The sequence below is a fragment of the Cannabis sativa genome, chromosome 8, assembly GCF_029168945.1.
Source record: "Cannabis sativa cultivar Pink pepper isolate KNU-18-1 chromosome 8, ASM2916894v1, whole genome shotgun sequence".
In the NCBI taxonomy this organism is placed as follows: domain Eukaryota; kingdom Viridiplantae; phylum Streptophyta; class Magnoliopsida; order Rosales; family Cannabaceae; genus Cannabis; species Cannabis sativa.
In genome coordinates, this window is record NC_083608.1 from 41380615 (window position 1) to 41400800 (window position 20186).

A 20186-nucleotide genomic window follows, 5' to 3' on the forward strand; every position below is an offset into this window, starting at 1 on the left:
TGAAGCTCTAGTTGTATGGTGTAGAATTAAAGTCTCTTACAAAAGTAGGACCTACCAAGTCCATTGGCTTCTTTGCACGTATGACAACTTGGGTTATATAAAATTTGGAAATTGATTTGACCATTATTTTATAAAAAATATATTTTTTTTTATTTTCGTCCCTTCTTGGACCCCATAAATTGGAGAGACGGTTGAGTCAGTCAGTGGTGAGCGTAGAAAAGAAATAATGTCTTTGTCCACACATTGTTATATAGCGGTGGATCGATACATATTACTCCACATGTATGGTCGAAAGTTGAAAGCTTCCACGATTGAGGCTCTTACATATGCCATGATTGATATCCAATATGAGCTTGTGACTTAAACAAATATATATTTATTATATATACATTTTTTTTTTAAATTAAAAAAAGAATATTCAAAAGCAATGGACAAAATAAGCTATCATAGGTGTCCAACTATGGTGCTTTTTCTTCAATTTGGGATTGACAAAGTGATGAATCTTGACCACTTGTTTTGGAGACCATGTTAGAAGAGTACGTAGTGGCAATTAGATCACAATCCCCAATGTTAGAATTTAATAATCCACCGAAACTTTTTAATGTAGAGGCTACCGTCGGCTACCACTCTGTGCTGTGCTGTGTTGTGTTGTGTGTATGAGAGTGCGTGAGCCTTGTGGGTTCGAAATTTGAATGAATGGCTTAGAATAAGGCTACTTTTGATTCGTGTTTGGATTGAAGTGGGAACTCGTGACATAATTTCCAAAATTTTAGTAAAGGAAAATAAATAATTTGTCGAACTATTATTCAAAATATCATTCCCATTAATTCGGCAGCAATTAAAGGTATATAAAAGTGATTATAGGGATAGTTTAATAGTTTCAAATTTTTTCTTTTGAGGAAATTCTAAATTCGATTTTTTTTCCCAATATAAAAAAAAAAAAAACCAAAATTTTTCCAAGATTAATTCTTTTATAACCAAAGAAACTCACATTAACTTCTTTTCTATCATTCAAAATATTTCACTACAATTAAACTTTTTTTTTTATTTTATTTTAAACTTTTATATTATATCATACATTAATTTTTTTAAATATTATATATTTATATATTATTCATTTTTTTAAATAAAAAATATGAGAAAGAAAAAAAGAGAAATGAAGAAAAAATAATAAAAAATAATAGTAAAATAAGTTTGAAGAATGAATAGTGCTTAGCTTAACTCCTAGCACTATGATAAAGTGTCACTTTATAATTTGTTAACAATGTTCTATAAAATTTATTAAAATAAGTAGAACTCCATAATGAATTATATCAATAATAATATTACACATCAGAATGGTACTAGGCACCATGAATGCCTTTTAGCATTTCTCTTTTATATTTTATCTCACATTTTTATATAACAACATGCATTGGATTCACTATATTTTTATCTACATCATTAAAATAGTATATTTTTAATACATTAATAATATATAAATTAATAAAAAAATATTATATTATACATTATATATAATTATAAAAAGTTAATAACTTAAATAAAGCAGTAATAAAACAATAAAAAAAATTTAGCTCTCTCTATAGCTACATCTAGAGATGCATTTTATTAGAGTTTGTGCAAATATATTATAGCTAAGTTATAAGAGCACTCACAATAAGTGAGCTATAATAGCTAAAAGCTAAAAAAAAATAGCTAAGACTTTAAAATTAAGCTCCAAATGCTTTAAACTCTTAGCTATTATAACTCATCCCAAACTCCAAGAAATTTTTCTCTACATTTAGCTCATGAATAGTGAAGAGGTAAAACATATTTTATACTTTTTCTTTCTCTCTTTCATTAAATTAATTAATTTTTTATTATTCTTTTTACTCATTTTCATATTTTTTTTATTTTAATAAATAAAATATATGTAAAAATATAATATTTAAATGATATATAGAAAAATTTAAATGATATATAATATTTTCATATTTTTTTTTTTATTTTAAATGATGTATGCTGTAATGTAAATGTGTGAGGTAAAATAAAGAAAATAAAATTTTGGTGAGATATTTTAAAGAATAGAGTAGAGAAACTGTTGGGAGTGCTCTAAAGAAGTTAATGGAAGAGTTAAAAATAAGTTTTTAACTAAATTTGTTTAGCTTTTAGCTATTATGAAGACACAGGTAAGGAATGTTTTGTGGACAATTCTTAAAAATTTTTAACTTTAGCTATTATAACTCATTTGTTGTGATACATTTTCCTACAAGTATGACTAAACTTTGGTATGCATTAGTCATGACATACAAGGTTTTGTTAAGAAAATTTATTATTATTAACTCAATATTTTTAGGCAACTAATAAATAATAAATTATATAATTATAGAGATTAAAGAAACGATTAAGTATTATTTTGAAATAATTTTTTTTACGTATCCATATTATCTAAATTTCTACATAGGGTGATTTGGCATCTATCTAGGTGACACGTGGAATAAATTTCATAACCTGGACGGGCAATCCCACTTATAATGAGTTGTGCAGGGAAATCTGATACTTGAAGTCATAAACAGAAGTTGGGACATCCGAGCAGAACATGCGAAAACATCCGACCAACTTCCATCAAGTAGTTGGCTCGAATACACTAACCAGGGGATGCGAGTTGGACAATTTCATATATGCTATATATATCCTCAAGCTTGCAAGACACAACACTATTCCTAAATTTATGGGATAGATTCGTTGTAATAAATAAGAAAATAAACATAACTAGTTTCCTATTCTGTTTATTGTAATTATAGAAAGTAAACAGATTTCTCATTTTATTTCTTATTGATTTTGAAAAATCAATTTAATGTAATTAATCTTTATAAATAGTGGACTAATCTCACTATTCAATGACACAAATTTCATCCAGAGAAAATACATGAGAAAAATCTAAATTTAAGAGTGAAATACTCAGAGATCATTGTAAGAGCTTTTGAGAGAGATCAAGGTTTTCTTGTTCATCTACTCACAAGTCAATACAACTAAAAGGGAGTAGGCTATAACCATCATCAAGAGACCGAACCTTTATAATTCTGGTATTCTCTTTATTATATATTACTCATATTTGTTAGTTCAAATTATTCTTAAATTGCTTTAATTTGACTCACTATCGTTGGCTGCGAGGTCAATATTTTGGTACTTTTATTGAGAACAAAGAAACACAAGTCTTTCTTTTGTGTCTTTTTCAAGACACGAGATGGTTGTACAAATACGGAGGAGAAATCAGACTGAAACAACGAATCTAATGGCTATGGATCCAAACGTGCAGACACCTGCAAACCCTAGAGATCCAGCCAAGACAGACCCCACTCTGACTAATCCTCAACCACCAATAGGCCAACAAACTATAGGTCAATTAAGGAGTGACTACCCACTGGCTGGGTTTACTCTGGTCGTGCAAGAAACCTTAACTACTAGTACTCAGACCGAGCAAACTACCCCCACTACTAAAATCCCATCTACTATAAATTCTCAATGGCCAATCGGTGATGACACCGAACTACAGAACTTGCAAGCTACACTAGGGCAAATACAAGGCCATAATAACACTCTTCATTACGATCAACAAGATACTAGAGCAACTATACATTTTGACTTTGTAGAATAATGACGACAGTTTGAAGAATTGAGGGATCGAGAGAAGGAAATTATGAGAGCCCAACAAGAAGTGATTGACAATCATTATAGGTAGGTCGCCGTACTAATCAAGAGAGCCTATCAAGTCACTGGCTAATAACCAGTAGCAAATACTACAAAATCAAGTAAAAAATCTTGTCTTTAGTTATAATTAATATCTTTATAATATTTATTACAGATTCATTAATTATTAAAAGTCTCATTTAAATTAATAAAATTCTGAATTAACAATATCAATGGAGCACCTCTTGCCACACAACACCTCAAGAGAAATTGATTCTTCACATACTTATCAATAAGTGCAGAAGCACAAATAAAAAATAAATAAAGGTGATAACTGATCACATTGTTGAATTCCTAAGTAGGAATAACGGGACCCATACTTTGGGCCTTCATGATCCACCTGATACCCATCCGTACTCACACAAACTGAACCCAGCATTCATGTAAATCCATCTTAAAAAGCATTGCACTAAGGAAAGACCAGTCAATACAATCACAACTCACAAGCCTTGCTAATGTCTAATTTAAGCATCATATAACCAATTTTCTTATTTATCCTACGTTTCAAATAGTGCATAATAATACACCATAATATCATCATATATTAAAGGCCGAAATAAAAGTACTTTGAGTTTTTTTTTTTTTTTTGAAAGAACCTTAAGTTCATTTAACTAGAAAAATAGATGGGAACCACATGGGGAGTTCCCTCCCCTTGATACAAAACGGCTTGATCAATAGCGACTCTAGCGCTTAAAGTACTTTGAGTTTGAACCACACTGAGATAACAGAATTACACACGACCTTCATCCTATCACCAACACTTTAGAACCCAACTTAATTAAGAAGCACATTACAAAGAGATCTAATAGGAGGTAAATCTCCCATCTACATCCTGATAAGTCTGCATGATCCCAAGTTTTTGTCAGAAATATTGGAGTATAGTGGGGCCAAAGGTGGTGAGTTGGGTTTGTAATTTTTTTGGGGACTCGAAACGAATAGCGTTGATTCCTATGAAGAAATCCTCAACGCAGAATGAATTGGCTAATGCTATTGTTTTCTAAAAAAAAAAAAAAAAAATTGGCTATTTTCGCAAGAAAGTGAAAATTTGGGGGCACTAATGCGTAAACTAAAAAACCAGTGGCAAAGTAGTACAGTAAAAAAATATTTGAAGGGTTATTTGTGAAATAAATAAATCCTTCCGAAAACGACAACAACAGTTAAATCTCTTGAGTCAAAGAGTTCGGCACTCCTCGCCATCGCCACCGTCTTCTCCGGTCATATTGATTTTGATATTTGTTTTTTTCGATAAACGGTCATATTTATATATTTGAAAAATAAATAAAATAATAAAATAAATGTGTTGTGATGCGAAATCAGTACAGAAATTATAATCCTACGATCAGACTCAGACGCCAAGTAATGCCCAATCCATTATCGAAAGCCCTCACTCCTTCTCGCCTCAAAGACCTTCTCTTCATCTTCTCTCTCCTCTTCCTCCTCTACCTTCTCTTCCGCCAAATCCCACCGCAGCTCCCGCTTCCTTCCTCCGACGTCTCCCTCGGCCCCACCGAGCGCCGCCACCTCGTCATAGCCGTCGCTTCCTCCTCCCGCTCCTGGCCACTCCGCAAACCCTACGTCCGCCAATGGTACTCCCCTAAATCGACGCGTGCCTTTGTCTTTCTCGATCAACTTGCTGAGTCAGATCTCGGTGACGGACCCGACAGTTCCTTGCCGCCGGTAATCGTGTCCGAGGATACTTCCCGCTTTCCGTACAGTTTCCGGGGAGGACTCCGGTCTGCTATCCGGGTCGCACGTGTGGTGAAGGAGGTCGTCGATCGCGGTGAGCCGGATGTTAGGTGGTTTGTGTTTGGGGATGATGACACGGTCTTCTTTGTGGATAATTTGGTCAAGACTCTGTCGAAATACGACCATGATCGGTGGTTTTACGTCGGGAGCAATTCGGAGAGCTATCAGCAGAATGTGAAGTACTCATTTGACATGGCGTTTGGCGGTGGAGGCTTCGCCATTAGCCACTCTCTGGCTAAGGCTCTGGCTAAGGTTTTTGATTCTTGCTTGGTGAGGTATGCCCACTTGTATGGAAGCGATGCTAGGATTTTCTCGTGCGTGGCAGAGCTTGGCGTTGGGATAACCCATGAACCTGGGTTTCATCAGGTACACATTTATTTTGTGAAATGTACTTGTGTTCTCCCTGCATTAATTATTTGTTTTTTTATGTTAATATAAGAATTTATTTGGTTTTATTCTTTATCCAAGATTTGATTTTTATTATAGTATTTTGACAAAATCAAATATTTGATTTTTAAAATTAGATTTTCTGTCTTCTTTGTATTTATTTATTTTAATGAGCTCAATTAAGTTTGTTGACTGCTGATGCATTTCTTTTGTTGGATGAGAAAGGTTCTACAACTTGGGTAATTACATATTTAAAAGGAAAGGGTAGTCCTATCTACTGATTTTGGGGAGTTCTGAAGTGTAAATGGAAATGAAGGTTAAAGATTTAAGAAAAAAGGGTTTAATCTTTTGGATGTAGAAAATATGGGAAGAACAGTTTTTTCAAACATTACAGACTAAACCATCAACAAGGGAAAGGATAATAATACAATTACAGTATAAGCTGATATTCTTACATTTGCTGCTTGCTATGCAGCACCTAGTATTCTGTCTCACTCGAAAGATAGAAAGCTGTTTAGGCGTTTAGGGGTTCGTGGGCATATTAGATGGTCAGTTTTGGGACTTTGTGATATTTACCCAATTTTTCACTTTGACCAGATTGGAGTGTGGCTCGATTTGGCAGTTTCTTTTCTTTAATTGAACTCGAGTGTTGTGTATATTATCTGATCCCAGCTTGGTGTTTCCTTGATTTATGCTCAAACCTTGTTTGTAAGTCGGGCTGAGTGTCCCTATATTTTATGGTCTTACTGCATCTGACCAGGTTGATCTCCGTGGGAATCTGCTTGGAATGTTGTCTGCGCATCCATTGTCACCTTTGTTGTCACTGCATCATCTGGATGCTGTTGATTCAATCTTCCCCAAAATGAACAGAACTCAAGCTTTTGAACATTTGTTTGAAGCTGTAAATGTTGACCCTACCCGGATTTTGCAGCAAACAGTCTGTTATGATAGTTCACATTCGTTGACTGTTTCTGTGGCATGGGGATATGCTATTCAGGTAATTGAAGGCAACAAGCTCCTCCCAGATCTTTTCTCTCTTCAGAAAACTTTTACACCATGGCGGAGGAGTGGTAGTGTAGAGGCAAGCCAATATATGTTTACAACGAGAGACTATCCCAGAGATGCATGTAAGAGACCTGCTGTCTATTTTATGGAAAGTGTCACCTCTGTAAACGATGGAATTCAAAGCAACTATGCCAGATTTAAGGAACGGAATTGCCCCAAAGCTAATGCAATAGAAAATCTTCAAAATATTAGAGTGTATTCAAAGAAGCTAGAGCTTGACATTGAACAGGTAAATTTCGAATTACAAATACAAATTTGAAACGAATAAATTTCATGCATGTTTTTTGTTCCTTGTTCAATCATTTTGTAGTTACTACATTCTTACATGCTACTTGGTCATTTCCAGATGAAGGCTATACGTCGCCAGTGCTGTGACATTTTGCCTGCTTTCAACAATTCAATGATAATTAACATTCGACAATGTGGGGTTGATGAACTAATTTATATGCATTCCTAGCCTCCTCTTCGAATATTTGCTCTGGAAAAATATGAATTGCGAATGTCAGATTATGTAGGAGCAATTCTGTCATCTTAGTGAAGTTCAGAAGGTAAATTGTGTGGTGATTTCATTCTTTCCCTTTTCTTTTTATTCCCTTTTCCTTCATTGGTTATGTTTGGAAGTTGGAAATTCTTAGGAAATCACCTTCAGATGCAGTTAGATAATTTCTGTCACTCTTTTTGTATCAAATGTTGGGTAGTTATCTATATTTCTCTGCACCCAACATAAGTAGGTTTTTTTAAATTGAAAATAGTTGCATTTAATGTGGAACCATTTCAGCACAAACGTGTTCAATCGTAAATTAGGAACATTTTTACAAGATAGAACATATATTGTATTGGCCTTCTTTGTGACGAAGGGCATAACTCATTTGATTGGTTTATCAGTATCTCATTTTTATATGTTTCTCTCTCTTAAGTAAAATTGGTAATTAACAACTTTTTTGGTTATTTAGTTTGGCAAACTGTCTACTAACACAGTGTAGTCTATATTGAATGTTGATGATAATAATACTAACACAGTGTAGTCTATATTGAATGTTGATGATAATAATACTATGAAAAAAGAGCCCGTTGTTGAATTTGAAAACCCTGCTTCAACATGTAATAATTCTACTTGCATAATGAGTCATGAATCATGATCTTTGATTTTTGTATTAATTCTTACCATGCTGTCTACATTCTTACAAATTCTGCATCAAGATTACTGCAACATATGGTGGTAATAAGGATGGTTTCAATTACCTTAAAAGAAAATAAAAATAAAAATAAAGAGTTGGGTTTCAATTTGATCTTACAATGTTTTATTCACTGAAAAACCTTATAGTTAGTTCTTTCTTTCACTTGACAGGAAACGGAGATCTCCGATGATGGACAAGATTGTCAACAGTCGATGAATCTACATAACAAAAGGAGAATGAATGAATTAGATTTGATGTATTTTGAGGGAAGAAGAAGTGAAATCACTAATCAGAATGAACTCACTTTTCTTCTCATTCATCTCGCTAGTCTTATTACAATTTCTTTTGTTCATCAATTTTCATACTCTTTAATATTTATTCGAACAATTAGTAGATTTGTCTCTTCATTTTTGACATAGTATTATTTTGCTTCTTATATGACAAACTTAATTTTGTTTTACCTCTATTTTTAATATTGTTAAATTTAAAACTTACATTAATATTTTTATGAACATAATATAATTATTCTCTTAATCAATTTCTAACCTAAAAAAAATTGAAATTATACCGTAATTAATAAGAATATATTTTATATTTATATTTTTAATATTTTGAACAAATAATATTTAAAAAAAAATGTTTGAAATCTAAAAACATGTAAATACTATTTTTTTTTTTTGAAATTAAACTCAACATGTAAATACTATTATTATAATAATTTTATATATAATTTATTAAAATATTTTATATTTTAATGAATCATTTTTTTTGACTTGATGAATAAATTTGTGGGGTTTTTTCATTTTTACACTTCAAAACAGTGTTTTTTTTTTTTTTTTTTTTTTTTTTTTTTGCATTTTTACGAAATTCTACATAGATCCCCCTATTGCAACTAGCGCTGCAACCTAAATTGCAATAAAAAATCGTATAGAAATCTTATTGCAACTAGCGCTGCAACCACTTTAGAAACCCAAACGTAAATTTGAAAAAAAGAGTTCAAAAAATAGTAAATGGGGTAATTCCCCTAAATTTTGTAAGTAAAATATTTTTACTTAAATATTAAAATATTATTATATAGGCTAATTATAATTTTTGTCCCTCTGAACTTTGACATATACTAAATCATGCCCCTTGAACTTTTAAGGTAGTTAAAAATGTCCCTGAACTATTGAGATTGTTGGATTTAAAGACTTTTGTCTAATTTCATTCAATTTTACTATTTCAATGATTGTTTATGTACTAAACCATGCTCACCAAACTTTGATGTCTACCAAATCATTCCCTTCGAACTTTAACATGTACTTAATTATGTCCCCTAGACCTTCATCCATGTTAGACTTTTTTACTGAAATTAGAAAAAAGTCCTCAAATCCAACAATCTTAATAGTTCAGGGAGTATTTTTAACGATCTTAAAAGTTCAGGGGGCATGATTTGGTACAAGTCAAAGTTTAGGGGGCAAAAATCCTAATTAGCCTATTATATAATTTATTAAATATTATTATTTATATATTATTATATAATGCACTTTCATATTTTATTTTATTGGGTAAATAGCGGTATAAGTACCCAAAGTTTCAAGTTTGTAAGTGGCATAATCCCAATGTTTATTTTTAGCGGCATAAGTACCCATTTGTAAAACTGTAATTTTTCTTTAATTTCGTCAATACAAACTCTGTTATTTTCTTGAATTGACCACATATAAGGTCCAGATTCTTAATTATTCGGTCTAGACAGAAATATGTAGTTACATTTACTTCCAAATGTTCATTTAATAAATTTAAAACGGAGTCTGTATTGACGAAATTAGAGAAAAATTAAAGTTTTACAAACATTAGGTACTTATGCCGCTAAAAATAAACATTGGGTTTATGCTGCTTACAAACTTAAAACTTTGGGTACTTATGCCGCTATTTACCCTAAATTTTAAAATAATTTATTTTTTAACTTTTGTTTTTCTTCATTTTTTTTTACATTATAAATTTATTTTTCATATTAAATTTACGTATTCTTTTTTCTTTTATAATTTTTTACAAAACAATGAATATTTTTAATTATTTTTTCTTTAACATGAAAATTATTTTTAGAATAATAGGTTTTTTAAAAAATGAGAAAATTAAAATAAAGTAAGTATAAGACTTAAAAAATATTAAATGTTAATTTTATTACAAAGTGGGGTACCTTAATTAATAACTATAGTAAAAAAAACTAATATATTCATAAAAATATATTAGCTTAATGATTAATTTTAACAATGTTAAGGATAAGGGGTAAAATAATACTTAGTGGGCAAAACAATACTATGTCAAAAGTCATGAGGTATAATAGCACTTATTTTGTCACATAAGGGGCTTTTGGTTCTAATAAAAGACACCTTCCATTTGAGGTTGAAGCTCGTAAGACAAAGAGAACTAAGTTTTCAAAATCAATTAAAGATGTAAGCCTTTGATTGTTGCTTTTTATTTTTTTTTAGTTTTTTTGCTTGTTATATCTTTGTTTATTTATTTATTTTTTCTGAGTTTTATTTATTTTTTCTTTCTAATTTTTTAAGTTTTTTCACATTCTATCATCGAGGATGAGTTTCTGATTTAGACTTAAAGTTTAATGTAGAAGACAATGTTAGACTTTTTATTTGGATTTACATTAAATTTTATTGCTTTTATTAAAACTTGGGTTGATTAGATAGTTCTTTGCTGTGTTAGCACATATTGTTGGTAATCACTTGTTAATGGGCTTAGCATCTGTGTGTAAAGTCTAGGTGAAACAGAAGTGTGTACTTTTCTAGTTAACTGAAGCCTTGGATGAGCAGACCCAGTCCAACTAGGGTTATGTGTTAGATAAATTAACAATTAACCCAAGATCTATTTGTATATAACATAGAACACAATAATAAGATATAATAATTAGGTATGTGTACCTGATTGATCCATAGCAATTATCTCTGTTTGATCCACAGCAGTTACTCCAATTTGATAGTGCAATACTATCAACTAAGTCTTCCTCCCTAGATCTCTAAATCGAAGCGCTTATTTTATCTGATTATCAAAAGGTATACAATTGTGATGAGACAATATGTATTTATAGAGTTAGGGAGGGGACTTAGCTACAAAACCCTAGTTGGCCGGGCTCGCTCATCAAAGGCTTCAAATAACTAGAAAAGCCCACACTTCTGCTTCACCTAGACTTTACTCACAGATGCTAAGCCCATTAACAATTGATCACCAACAACATGGGCTAACACAGCAAAGAACTATCCAATCAACCCAAGTTTTAATAAAACCAATAAAATTTAATGTAAGCCCAAATAAAAGTCTAACATTCTCCCACTTGGGCTACATTGATTTTAATACATATATATTATATATCAAAATAATTTTGTTTGAAAACGACTCATGGGTTGAACAACAGGAAAACATTTGTGGCCACTTTAAAAAATGATAGTTCTCTGATAGCATCTCAACATACCGGTCCAATTTAACCTTTGATAATGAACTATGACAGTCATATTGTTTTTAGCTCAACAAAAGACATTCATAATCACAAATACCAAAGTATTAAATCGACATGGTCAATAAGTCTAGTAGTGTGGTAAGGAATTATGTTCAACATGTGATCAATTTAAAATAACATAATATCCTTATCAGTCATCAATTTCACTGATACCGTGATGCTTAATAAATAAGCCAGTGAAATTAAACATACACCACTTAAAATAAGTAAGTGTCACTAAACTTGCTTAAAGAATTAAGCGAACAACATATCATTGTCATTAAGCAAATAAATTTAAAAGACAATGATCACAACAATATGAACCACATGCTTTCAATTCAATCATTCTCGAGAATATAACAAAACATAATTGAAAACATATCCATTCAATAATAAAAAATATTGAAACATAAAATGTAGTTCATAACTTTATTCAGAAAATTATAAATAATAATTTCTAAAAACAAACAGAAAACAAAACTCCCACTAACCCAAAAGATCAAAAGATTCTAAAATGCCCATATTAACAACATGTTTATTAAACAGCACGGCACTTAACCCTTTGGTTAGAGGATCTGCTAACATCGACTCGGTCTTGCAATTTTCAATAACAATGTCTCCTTTCTTGACCAAGTCTCTGACAGTGAGATACTTTATTTCCATATGTTTAGAAGCACTACTAATCTTGTTATTCTTTGAAAAGAAAACAGCAGCATTATTATCACAATAGATTAGCATAGGTGTAGAAATAGAATCAACCACTCGTATCTCCGAAATAAAATTCTTCAACCACAAAGCTTGCAAAGATGCCCCATAACATGCAACAAACTCAGCATACATAGTAGATGATGTGATCAAAGTCTGTTTGACACTCTTCCAAGAAATAGCAAGACTCGCCAAGGTGAAAATATAGCCGAAGTTGACTTTAAATCATCTACACAACCACCAAAATGCGAATCTGAATAACCAACAACTCGAAGATTGTCAACATGCTTATACACAAGCATAAAACTCTTCGTTCTTTGCAAATATCTCAAAACTTTCTTGGCTGCAACCCAATGATCAAGGCCAGGATCAGATAAATATCTCCCAAGAACATTTACTACGAAAGCTATGTCAGGTCGAGTGCAAACCTGAGCATACATCAAACTCCCTACTACACTTGCATAAAAGATGTTCTTCATTGCTCCTCTTTCCAAGTCGTTCTTAGGACATTGCTGCTTAGTGAACTTGTCCCCTTTCAGAATAGGAACAGAACCAGCTTTACACAAATCCATGTTGAACCTTTTGAGCACACGATTAATGTAAGCTTCTTGAGATAAGCCAAGAACTTTTCGATTCCTGTCACGATGGATCTCAATCCCCAAAACATAGGATGCCTCTCCAAGATCTTTCATATCAAAATTGGAAGACAGAAAATTTTTGGTCTCATTTAGTAGTGACAAATCACTGCTGGCAAGTAAAATGTCATCTATATAAAGAACAAGAAAAATATAACGACTCCCACTGATCTTCATATAAATACACTGATCAAACTTGTTCTCTACGAAACCAAACAATGTCACAACCTTGTCAAACTTCAAGTACCACTGGCGAGATGCCTGTTTGAGACCATAAATGGATCGTTTCAACTTGCAAACTAAGTGTTCTTTTCCATTCTCCTTGTAGCCTTCAGGTTGAGACATATAGACTTCCTCATTCAATTCTCCATTCGAAAAGCGCTTTAACATCCATTTGATGCAACTCTAAATCAAAATGCGCAACTAAGGCCATAATAATTCTGAATGAATCTTTAGTGGAAACAGTGAGAAAGTTTCGGTGTAATCAATACCTTCTCTTTGAGTAAAGCCTTTAGCCACTAAACGCGCTTTAAACCTTTCAATGTCCCTTTTTATCCCTTTTAGCCTTTAAAATCCACTTACAACCTATTGGTTTAAAACCATCGAGTAATAAAACTAGCCGCCATACACCATTTTTCTTCATGGAGTCGATCTTATCATCCGTAGCTGTTAACCATTTTGAAGATTGTGGACTATTAAGTGCTTCACTAAAAGTGACAGGATCCACAAAATGATCAATATCATATTCTCCTTCTCCAAGATAAACAAAATTATCATGACACTTTGTTGACTTCTTTTGTCTCTGAGATCTTCTTAGAGGAGGTACTTCTGGAATAACTTCTCTTTGTTGATCATTGTTTTGAATAACATCTTCCACAACTGGAATTTCTTCAATAACAGGATTCTCATTAACAATAGGAGCTTCATCATTAATAGGCCCTTCATCAATAATAGGACCTTCATCATCTTCGATATCGGGAGCAATATATTCATCAACAATGGGAGCATTACCAATTGGAGTAGGATGGAGAATACTATTATCATCTCTTGAAAATGACATAGGAATACAAATTCCTTTAGAGGACTCCCCCATTTCAAGAGATGTTGAAGGAATTTTTTCAGCAACATCAAATTCCAGAAATTTAGCAGTCTGAGATTCAACAATTCGCGTACCACGAGTGGGACAGTAAAAGCGATAGCCTTTTGAGCGCATTGGATAACCAATGAAATAACAGCGATTTGTTCTCGGATCTAACTTTTTCAAATTAGGATCATAAATCTTTACTTCACTGGACAACCCCATACTCGAAGATGATTAAGACTAGGCTTCCGCCTACCCACAACTCAAAAGGGGTCTTGGGAACAGATTTACCGGGAACACGATTTAAAATATAAGTTGCGGTCATAAGTGCTTCACCCCATAAAAACTCCGGAAGATTTGTTCTACTCATCATACTTCTAACCATATCCATGAGAGTGTGATTTCTCCTTTCAAGAATGCCATTTTGCTCAGTGAACTGTGCATAGTGTATTGAGCAACTATACCATTTTCTTGTAAGTACTCGCAAAAATCCCCATGTGTTGTCCGCATTCGTATAACGACCATAATATTCTCCTCCACGATCGAATGAACAACTTTGATGACTCTTCCTAATTGTTTCTCAACCTCATTTCGAAAAATTTTGAGTTTATCAAGGGCGTCAGATTTTTCTTTAATTAAATAGGTGAATCCATAACGAGAAAAATCATCAATAAAAGTGATAAAATACTTATTTACGCACAACGTGGTGGAATAAGGACCACTCGATGTCCGTGTGGATAATTTCCAATAAAGATTGATCTGCGGTTTGCGCTCTTCTTTCTTGTTTTAGTTAATTTTCCACGATTACAATCAACACAAGTATCCCAATCAGAAGCATCAAGAGGAGGAAGTACTTCAGATTTAATTAAACGATCAACCCTTTCTCTGGAAATATGACCCAATCTTTTGTGCCATAACAATAAGGATGTTTCCTTAATATGAGGTCTTTTACCCACGTAATTCACAACATTAAAAGAGGAATCTAAAGGAGCCAATGACAACTTGTAAAGACCATCAGAATAAAAGCAATTTCCAATAATTCGAGAGTCAAGCATAATGTCAACATTATCATTTGCAAAATGAAAAGAATATCCTTGTTTAACCAAAAGCGGAAGCGAAACTAAATTCCTTTTAAAAGTAGGAACATAAAAAGTATTGTTCGAATAATCTTATCACGAGATCGTAATTCAAGAATAAATGTTCCAACATAGATAACGTCAACTCCAACATCATTGCCCACTTTAAGCTTGGACTCCCTCTCACTTGGCTTCCTGAGATCCCTTAGCCCCTGTAAGGAAGCAGAAACATGAACAGTAGCACCACTGTCTAACCACCATGAATCAATAGGAACATCAACTAGATTAGATTCAAAACAAACACATGCCAATGGATTACCTGATTGTGCTTGCTTCTTTTCTAACCAAGTCTTAAATTTGTGACGATACCGTTCTCCGATGCCCCAATTTTTCACAAAAGTAACACTTCACATTAGAGTATTTGGACTTTCCGTTGTTATTCTTCTGTTTATTCTTATGCTCCTTACCATTACCATTCTGTTTAGTAGCACCATCATTTTTATTCTTGAATTTTCCTTTTCCTTTGTTGGGCTTGAGGTGAGAAACATAGTTAGCAGATTCATTCTTCTCCCTTTTAAGCTTGCTTTCTTCAGCCACACACTGAGAAATTAGGTCGCTGATAGTCCATGTTTGATTGTAAGTGTTGTAGGCTATCTTGATAAGGCTGAAAGAGGCAGGAAGAGCATGAAGAGCTCGATGAATAATGAAAGAGTCAGGAAGAGGAATATTATGATCTTTCAACTTGGACTGAACATTCACCAATTTCAGAATAAAATCTCGCACTCCTTTTAATTCATCATACTTAATGGTTGTCATTTCATCCATAAGATGTCCAGCTTCGGCGTTTTCACCAAAGGTCGTATAATTTTTCTACAAAGATTGAAAAACTCCTTGGCATTTGTAGTGTCTGGCAAACCACTCAATAGATGTTCAGGAATGGATCTTTTCATAGTAAGAAGACTAAGTCGACTTGACTTTTCCCATTGTGCATGATGAGTTAGGCACAAGTCCAAATCCATTATGCCTAAAGTAAATTCCACATCTCGTTTCCATGTCTTGTAGTTGGAAGCATTCAAAATATGGATGGAAGCATTATTGTTGTTCACAGAAAAGGAGACTGAAAAATTCAAAAATTAAAACTTGAATAAGCAATATGAGCAATGTATTAGAAAATATTGTAGAATCAACTGGTCATTATAAACTCCCCTTTGGGGTGAGAATATAACACACACATGATCTACCTTCATGAAGTTAACAACAAAGAAAAAAATACATATCATTTAAGAATTTTATTACCTTTGGGCAAATAAATTTCTTAAAAATATGTATTAATTCAAGCAAAAAATAATAATAAATTTATATATTTAAATTATTACCTTTGGGCAAATAATTAAAATATATACATTTAATATTAACTCACTTCATGGAATGTGAACTAATATATGTAAATACTACCTTTGGGCAAGTAATTACACATATAGTCAACCAAAAATATAATATTTTCTTCAACATGTGAAATTTGGTGATAAAACAATCATTGAAAATTAATAATTTTCAACCAAATTTCCAAAAGAGATATATTATTGCTTTTATTATATTGATAATCAAAAAATAAAGTGTCCACCATAACACATTATTTTTGTATCAAACAACCAAGTTTTATAATTTTAGAACAACAAATAATCATAAGATGTGAATATAAGAAAATTGGTGGAGACTACATAGTCAAAATAAATTAAATAAGAGAGTGACTATGTCTTATGGAACGAGAAGAAACTCAAAAAATTTTCTATGATTGACAAATTTCGAAAAATTATCAAAAAATATTTTTAATAATTTTTTTTAACTACATAATTATCATTAAAATAATAATAATTATTAAACGGAGTCAAAAAATTAATTAAAAATCATAGAAAAATCAGAAATTAAATTCTAATAACGCTGAAAAAAAAAACGTCAAAAAACGACATTCCAGCCGGCCCCACGCGCCCCCACGCGCCGCCTGCGCGAGTGGGCTTCGCGGTTGGGCTGGTTCTTCTTCCTCCACCCGGTTCCTGCAAGCGGGTCACGCGACCCGGTTCGTGCAGTCGGGTCTGATTGCGTATTCCGGCCAAAAATCGACGAAAAAAATGGGGATTTTGGATGGGTTTCGATCGGGAATCGATTTCTAGTTGATTTACACTATTAATTTCGTGTATTAAAGACTAAATGGGTAGATCTATGGCTAAAGTCAATCCGAAAATTGAAGAACACAACAAAAAAGAATTGTAATGCCAATCTTAGTTTAAATCCGAAATTAATTATGTAGAAACATTCTTAAACAATTGATAATGAGTTATCTATTATCAATTTTAGATCAAAAACTATAAAATTAAAAAACACAAATTATAATTTCATATTATAATCATATAAACCCTAAAACTTTAAATTTAAAATTCTCTTAATATACACAATGATTTCATGCATATAATATATCAATAGAACAAGAATTTAATAATAAACAAAACCCCTAAAGTTTTAAGATTTAAAAACAAAAAATTCAACATAAAATAATAACGAAATTAATATGAAATTATGGATAATTAACATATAAAAATTAATTATACTAATTATAGGTTCTAAATCATATACAATAGGCAATCTGATACCACATGTTAGATAAATTAACAATTAACCCAAGATCTATTTGTATATAACATAGAACACAATAATAAGATATAATAATTAGGTATGTGTACCTGATTGATCCATAGCAATTATCTCTGTTTGATCCACAGCAGTTACTCCAATTTGATAGTGCAATACTATCAACTAAGTCTTCCTCCCTAGATCTCTAAATCAGAAGGAGTTTATTTTATCTGATTATCAAAAGGTATACAATTGTGATGAGACAATATGTATTTATAGAATTAGGGAGGGGACTTAGCTACAAAACCCTAGTTGGGCTGGGCCTGCTCATCAAAGGCTTCAGTCAACTAGAAAAGCCCACACTTCTGCTTCACCTAGACTTTACTCACAGATGCTAAGCCCATTAACAATTGATCACCAACAACATGGGCTAACACAGCAAAGAACTATCCAATCAACCCAAGTTTTAATAAAACCAATAAAATTTAATGTAAGCCCAAATAAAAGTCTAACATTATGTAGCTAAGTCCCATCCCTAACTCTATAAATACATATTGTCTCATTACAATTGTATACCTTTTGATAATCAGATACATAAACTGCTTCTGATTTAGAGATCTAGAGAGGAAGACTTAGTTGATAGTATTGCACTATCGAATTGAGGTAATTGCTGTGGATCAATCAAGTATGCATACCTAATTATTATATATTATTATTGTGTTCTATGTTATATACAAATTGATCTAAGGGTTTATATTAATTTTTCTAACAGACAAGACTGTATATTTTTTCCATCTTTGTTCTTTTCAAGTTGCCTATTAAAAAAAATAAAACCAAGTCAATACTATTTACCTTAAAACGGTTGTGTATATATCCATACAGATGCATATAATAAGAGGACTCTAAAATAGTGAAAACGACATGCCGTTTAAATGCATATAATAAGACGATTCTACCACAATTCACGCGAACTAATAATTAAATTCATCCGTAATGGATAACACCAAAACGAAAGTTTATGAAAAATCGTGATACGGTTTTTAGTGACATTCACTTAGTCCGACGAACACACACATATATATGCCCTGTTTTTATTATAGTGGGATAGTTAATTAATTAATATATATATACCATATAAATATATACTTGGAAAATGAGAAATCTTCGTATTATGTAAGACTTTCGACTATTATTTTAAAGAGAAGTAAAGCTTTTTAAAGTTTGGAAAAATTATCTTAAAAGTTAATTACAAAGTACTGTATACATCTTCGGCATAAAACGTGGGAAATAGTTAGTTTAGTTTGGATCTTACGACAATGTTTCCATCCTTCTTTGTTTGATTAAAAAATATCTAGGAAAGACTATATATAATTTTATACTCTATAGCATTAAATTTGATTAATTAGTCATTACATTCCATAATGTATGATGAAGAAAATGTAAACAAATTAAATTCTCTATTTCACTATACCACATGCAAATATCGTGTACTATACGCGAACACTTTAAAAGTCAACTTACTCAGCTTTGGACCAACATTGACTAATATATATTGCTGAAAAAAACACTAATATAAAGCATCCTTAATAAAGTGGCAAATAAGTGGTGCTATATTTTCCATATTTTTGTAGAAGGATTGTTATAGATAGATTTTCTCAAGGGAAAAAAAAAAAAGAAAATAAGTGTTGTTGATAGAGTTTGGTTTTTTTGTCAAGTTTTGACAGACAGAGGTAGATAGGTGTTTTTGTAAAAAGGCCTCTTTGAAGGCTTTGTTCTGTATTAGTTTGTTGTGCAATAAAATTCATCTTCCTTACAAAAAACACAAATTTCTTATATATTTGAGTATCTATTTTTTTTTACGTGTGATAAAAATATAATTTAAAAATACTATAACTTATTTTATTAAATACATATAAATTTATATTAAAGAAAAATAATTAAAATATATAAAAAATTAAAATTTTATATAATTTTTTTTTTTAAAAAAAAACTTATTACAGTAAAACCTCTATCCAAGAATACACTTGTGACCAAGTAAATTATATTCTAATTGGGAGGTTATAACTAAATAGAGTTACACTAGAAAAAAAAATTAAAAAACTAAAAAATATCAATGTAACAATAATAACAATAAATAATCATTAATACTATATCATAATAGAAATATTTTAGAGTAAATATAATTTCATACATGTATAATAATTTAAAATAAAATTATTAATTTTACATAAATAAATTTACAAAATACATGTATATATTTTATTAAGATGTAATTATTCTTATATAGAGGTATACTTTATTAATACGGGACTTAGAAAATGTATAACTAATTACAATTTAGAGGCTATTCTTATTTATAACTGGCCCAAATCGGGACTTGATTTTTTTATAACAAATTAGAAGTTATTCTTGAATAGAGTATTCTTAAATAGAGGTTCTACTGTATTATAATGAACAAGATTATAACAT

General features: G+C 31.5%; 1 protein-coding gene across 2 annotated transcripts; it reads left to right on the forward strand.

The window, feature by feature from the left end:
• The first annotated feature begins 4292 nt into the window (after positions 1–4292).
• LOC115700899 (uncharacterized) lies at positions 4293–8565 on the forward strand. Of its 2 annotated transcripts, XR_009684172.1 has the most exons (4): positions 4293–5841; positions 6623–7156; positions 7274–7475; positions 8276–8565. XR_009684172.1 is itself a non-coding variant. In XM_061102974.1 (3 exons), exons 1-3 carry the CDS (start codon positions 5035–5037, stop codon positions 7382–7384), a joined length of 1452 nt encoding a protein of 483 aa, XP_060958957.1. In that variant the 5' UTR covers positions 4293–5034; the 3' UTR covers positions 7385–7825. The 2 variants fall into 2 exon arrangements, 1 of the variants encoding a protein (XP_060958957.1); XM_061102974.1 differs by lacking the exon at positions 8276–8565 and having other exon boundaries at positions 7274–7825.
• Positions 8566–20186: the final 11621 nt, after the last annotated feature.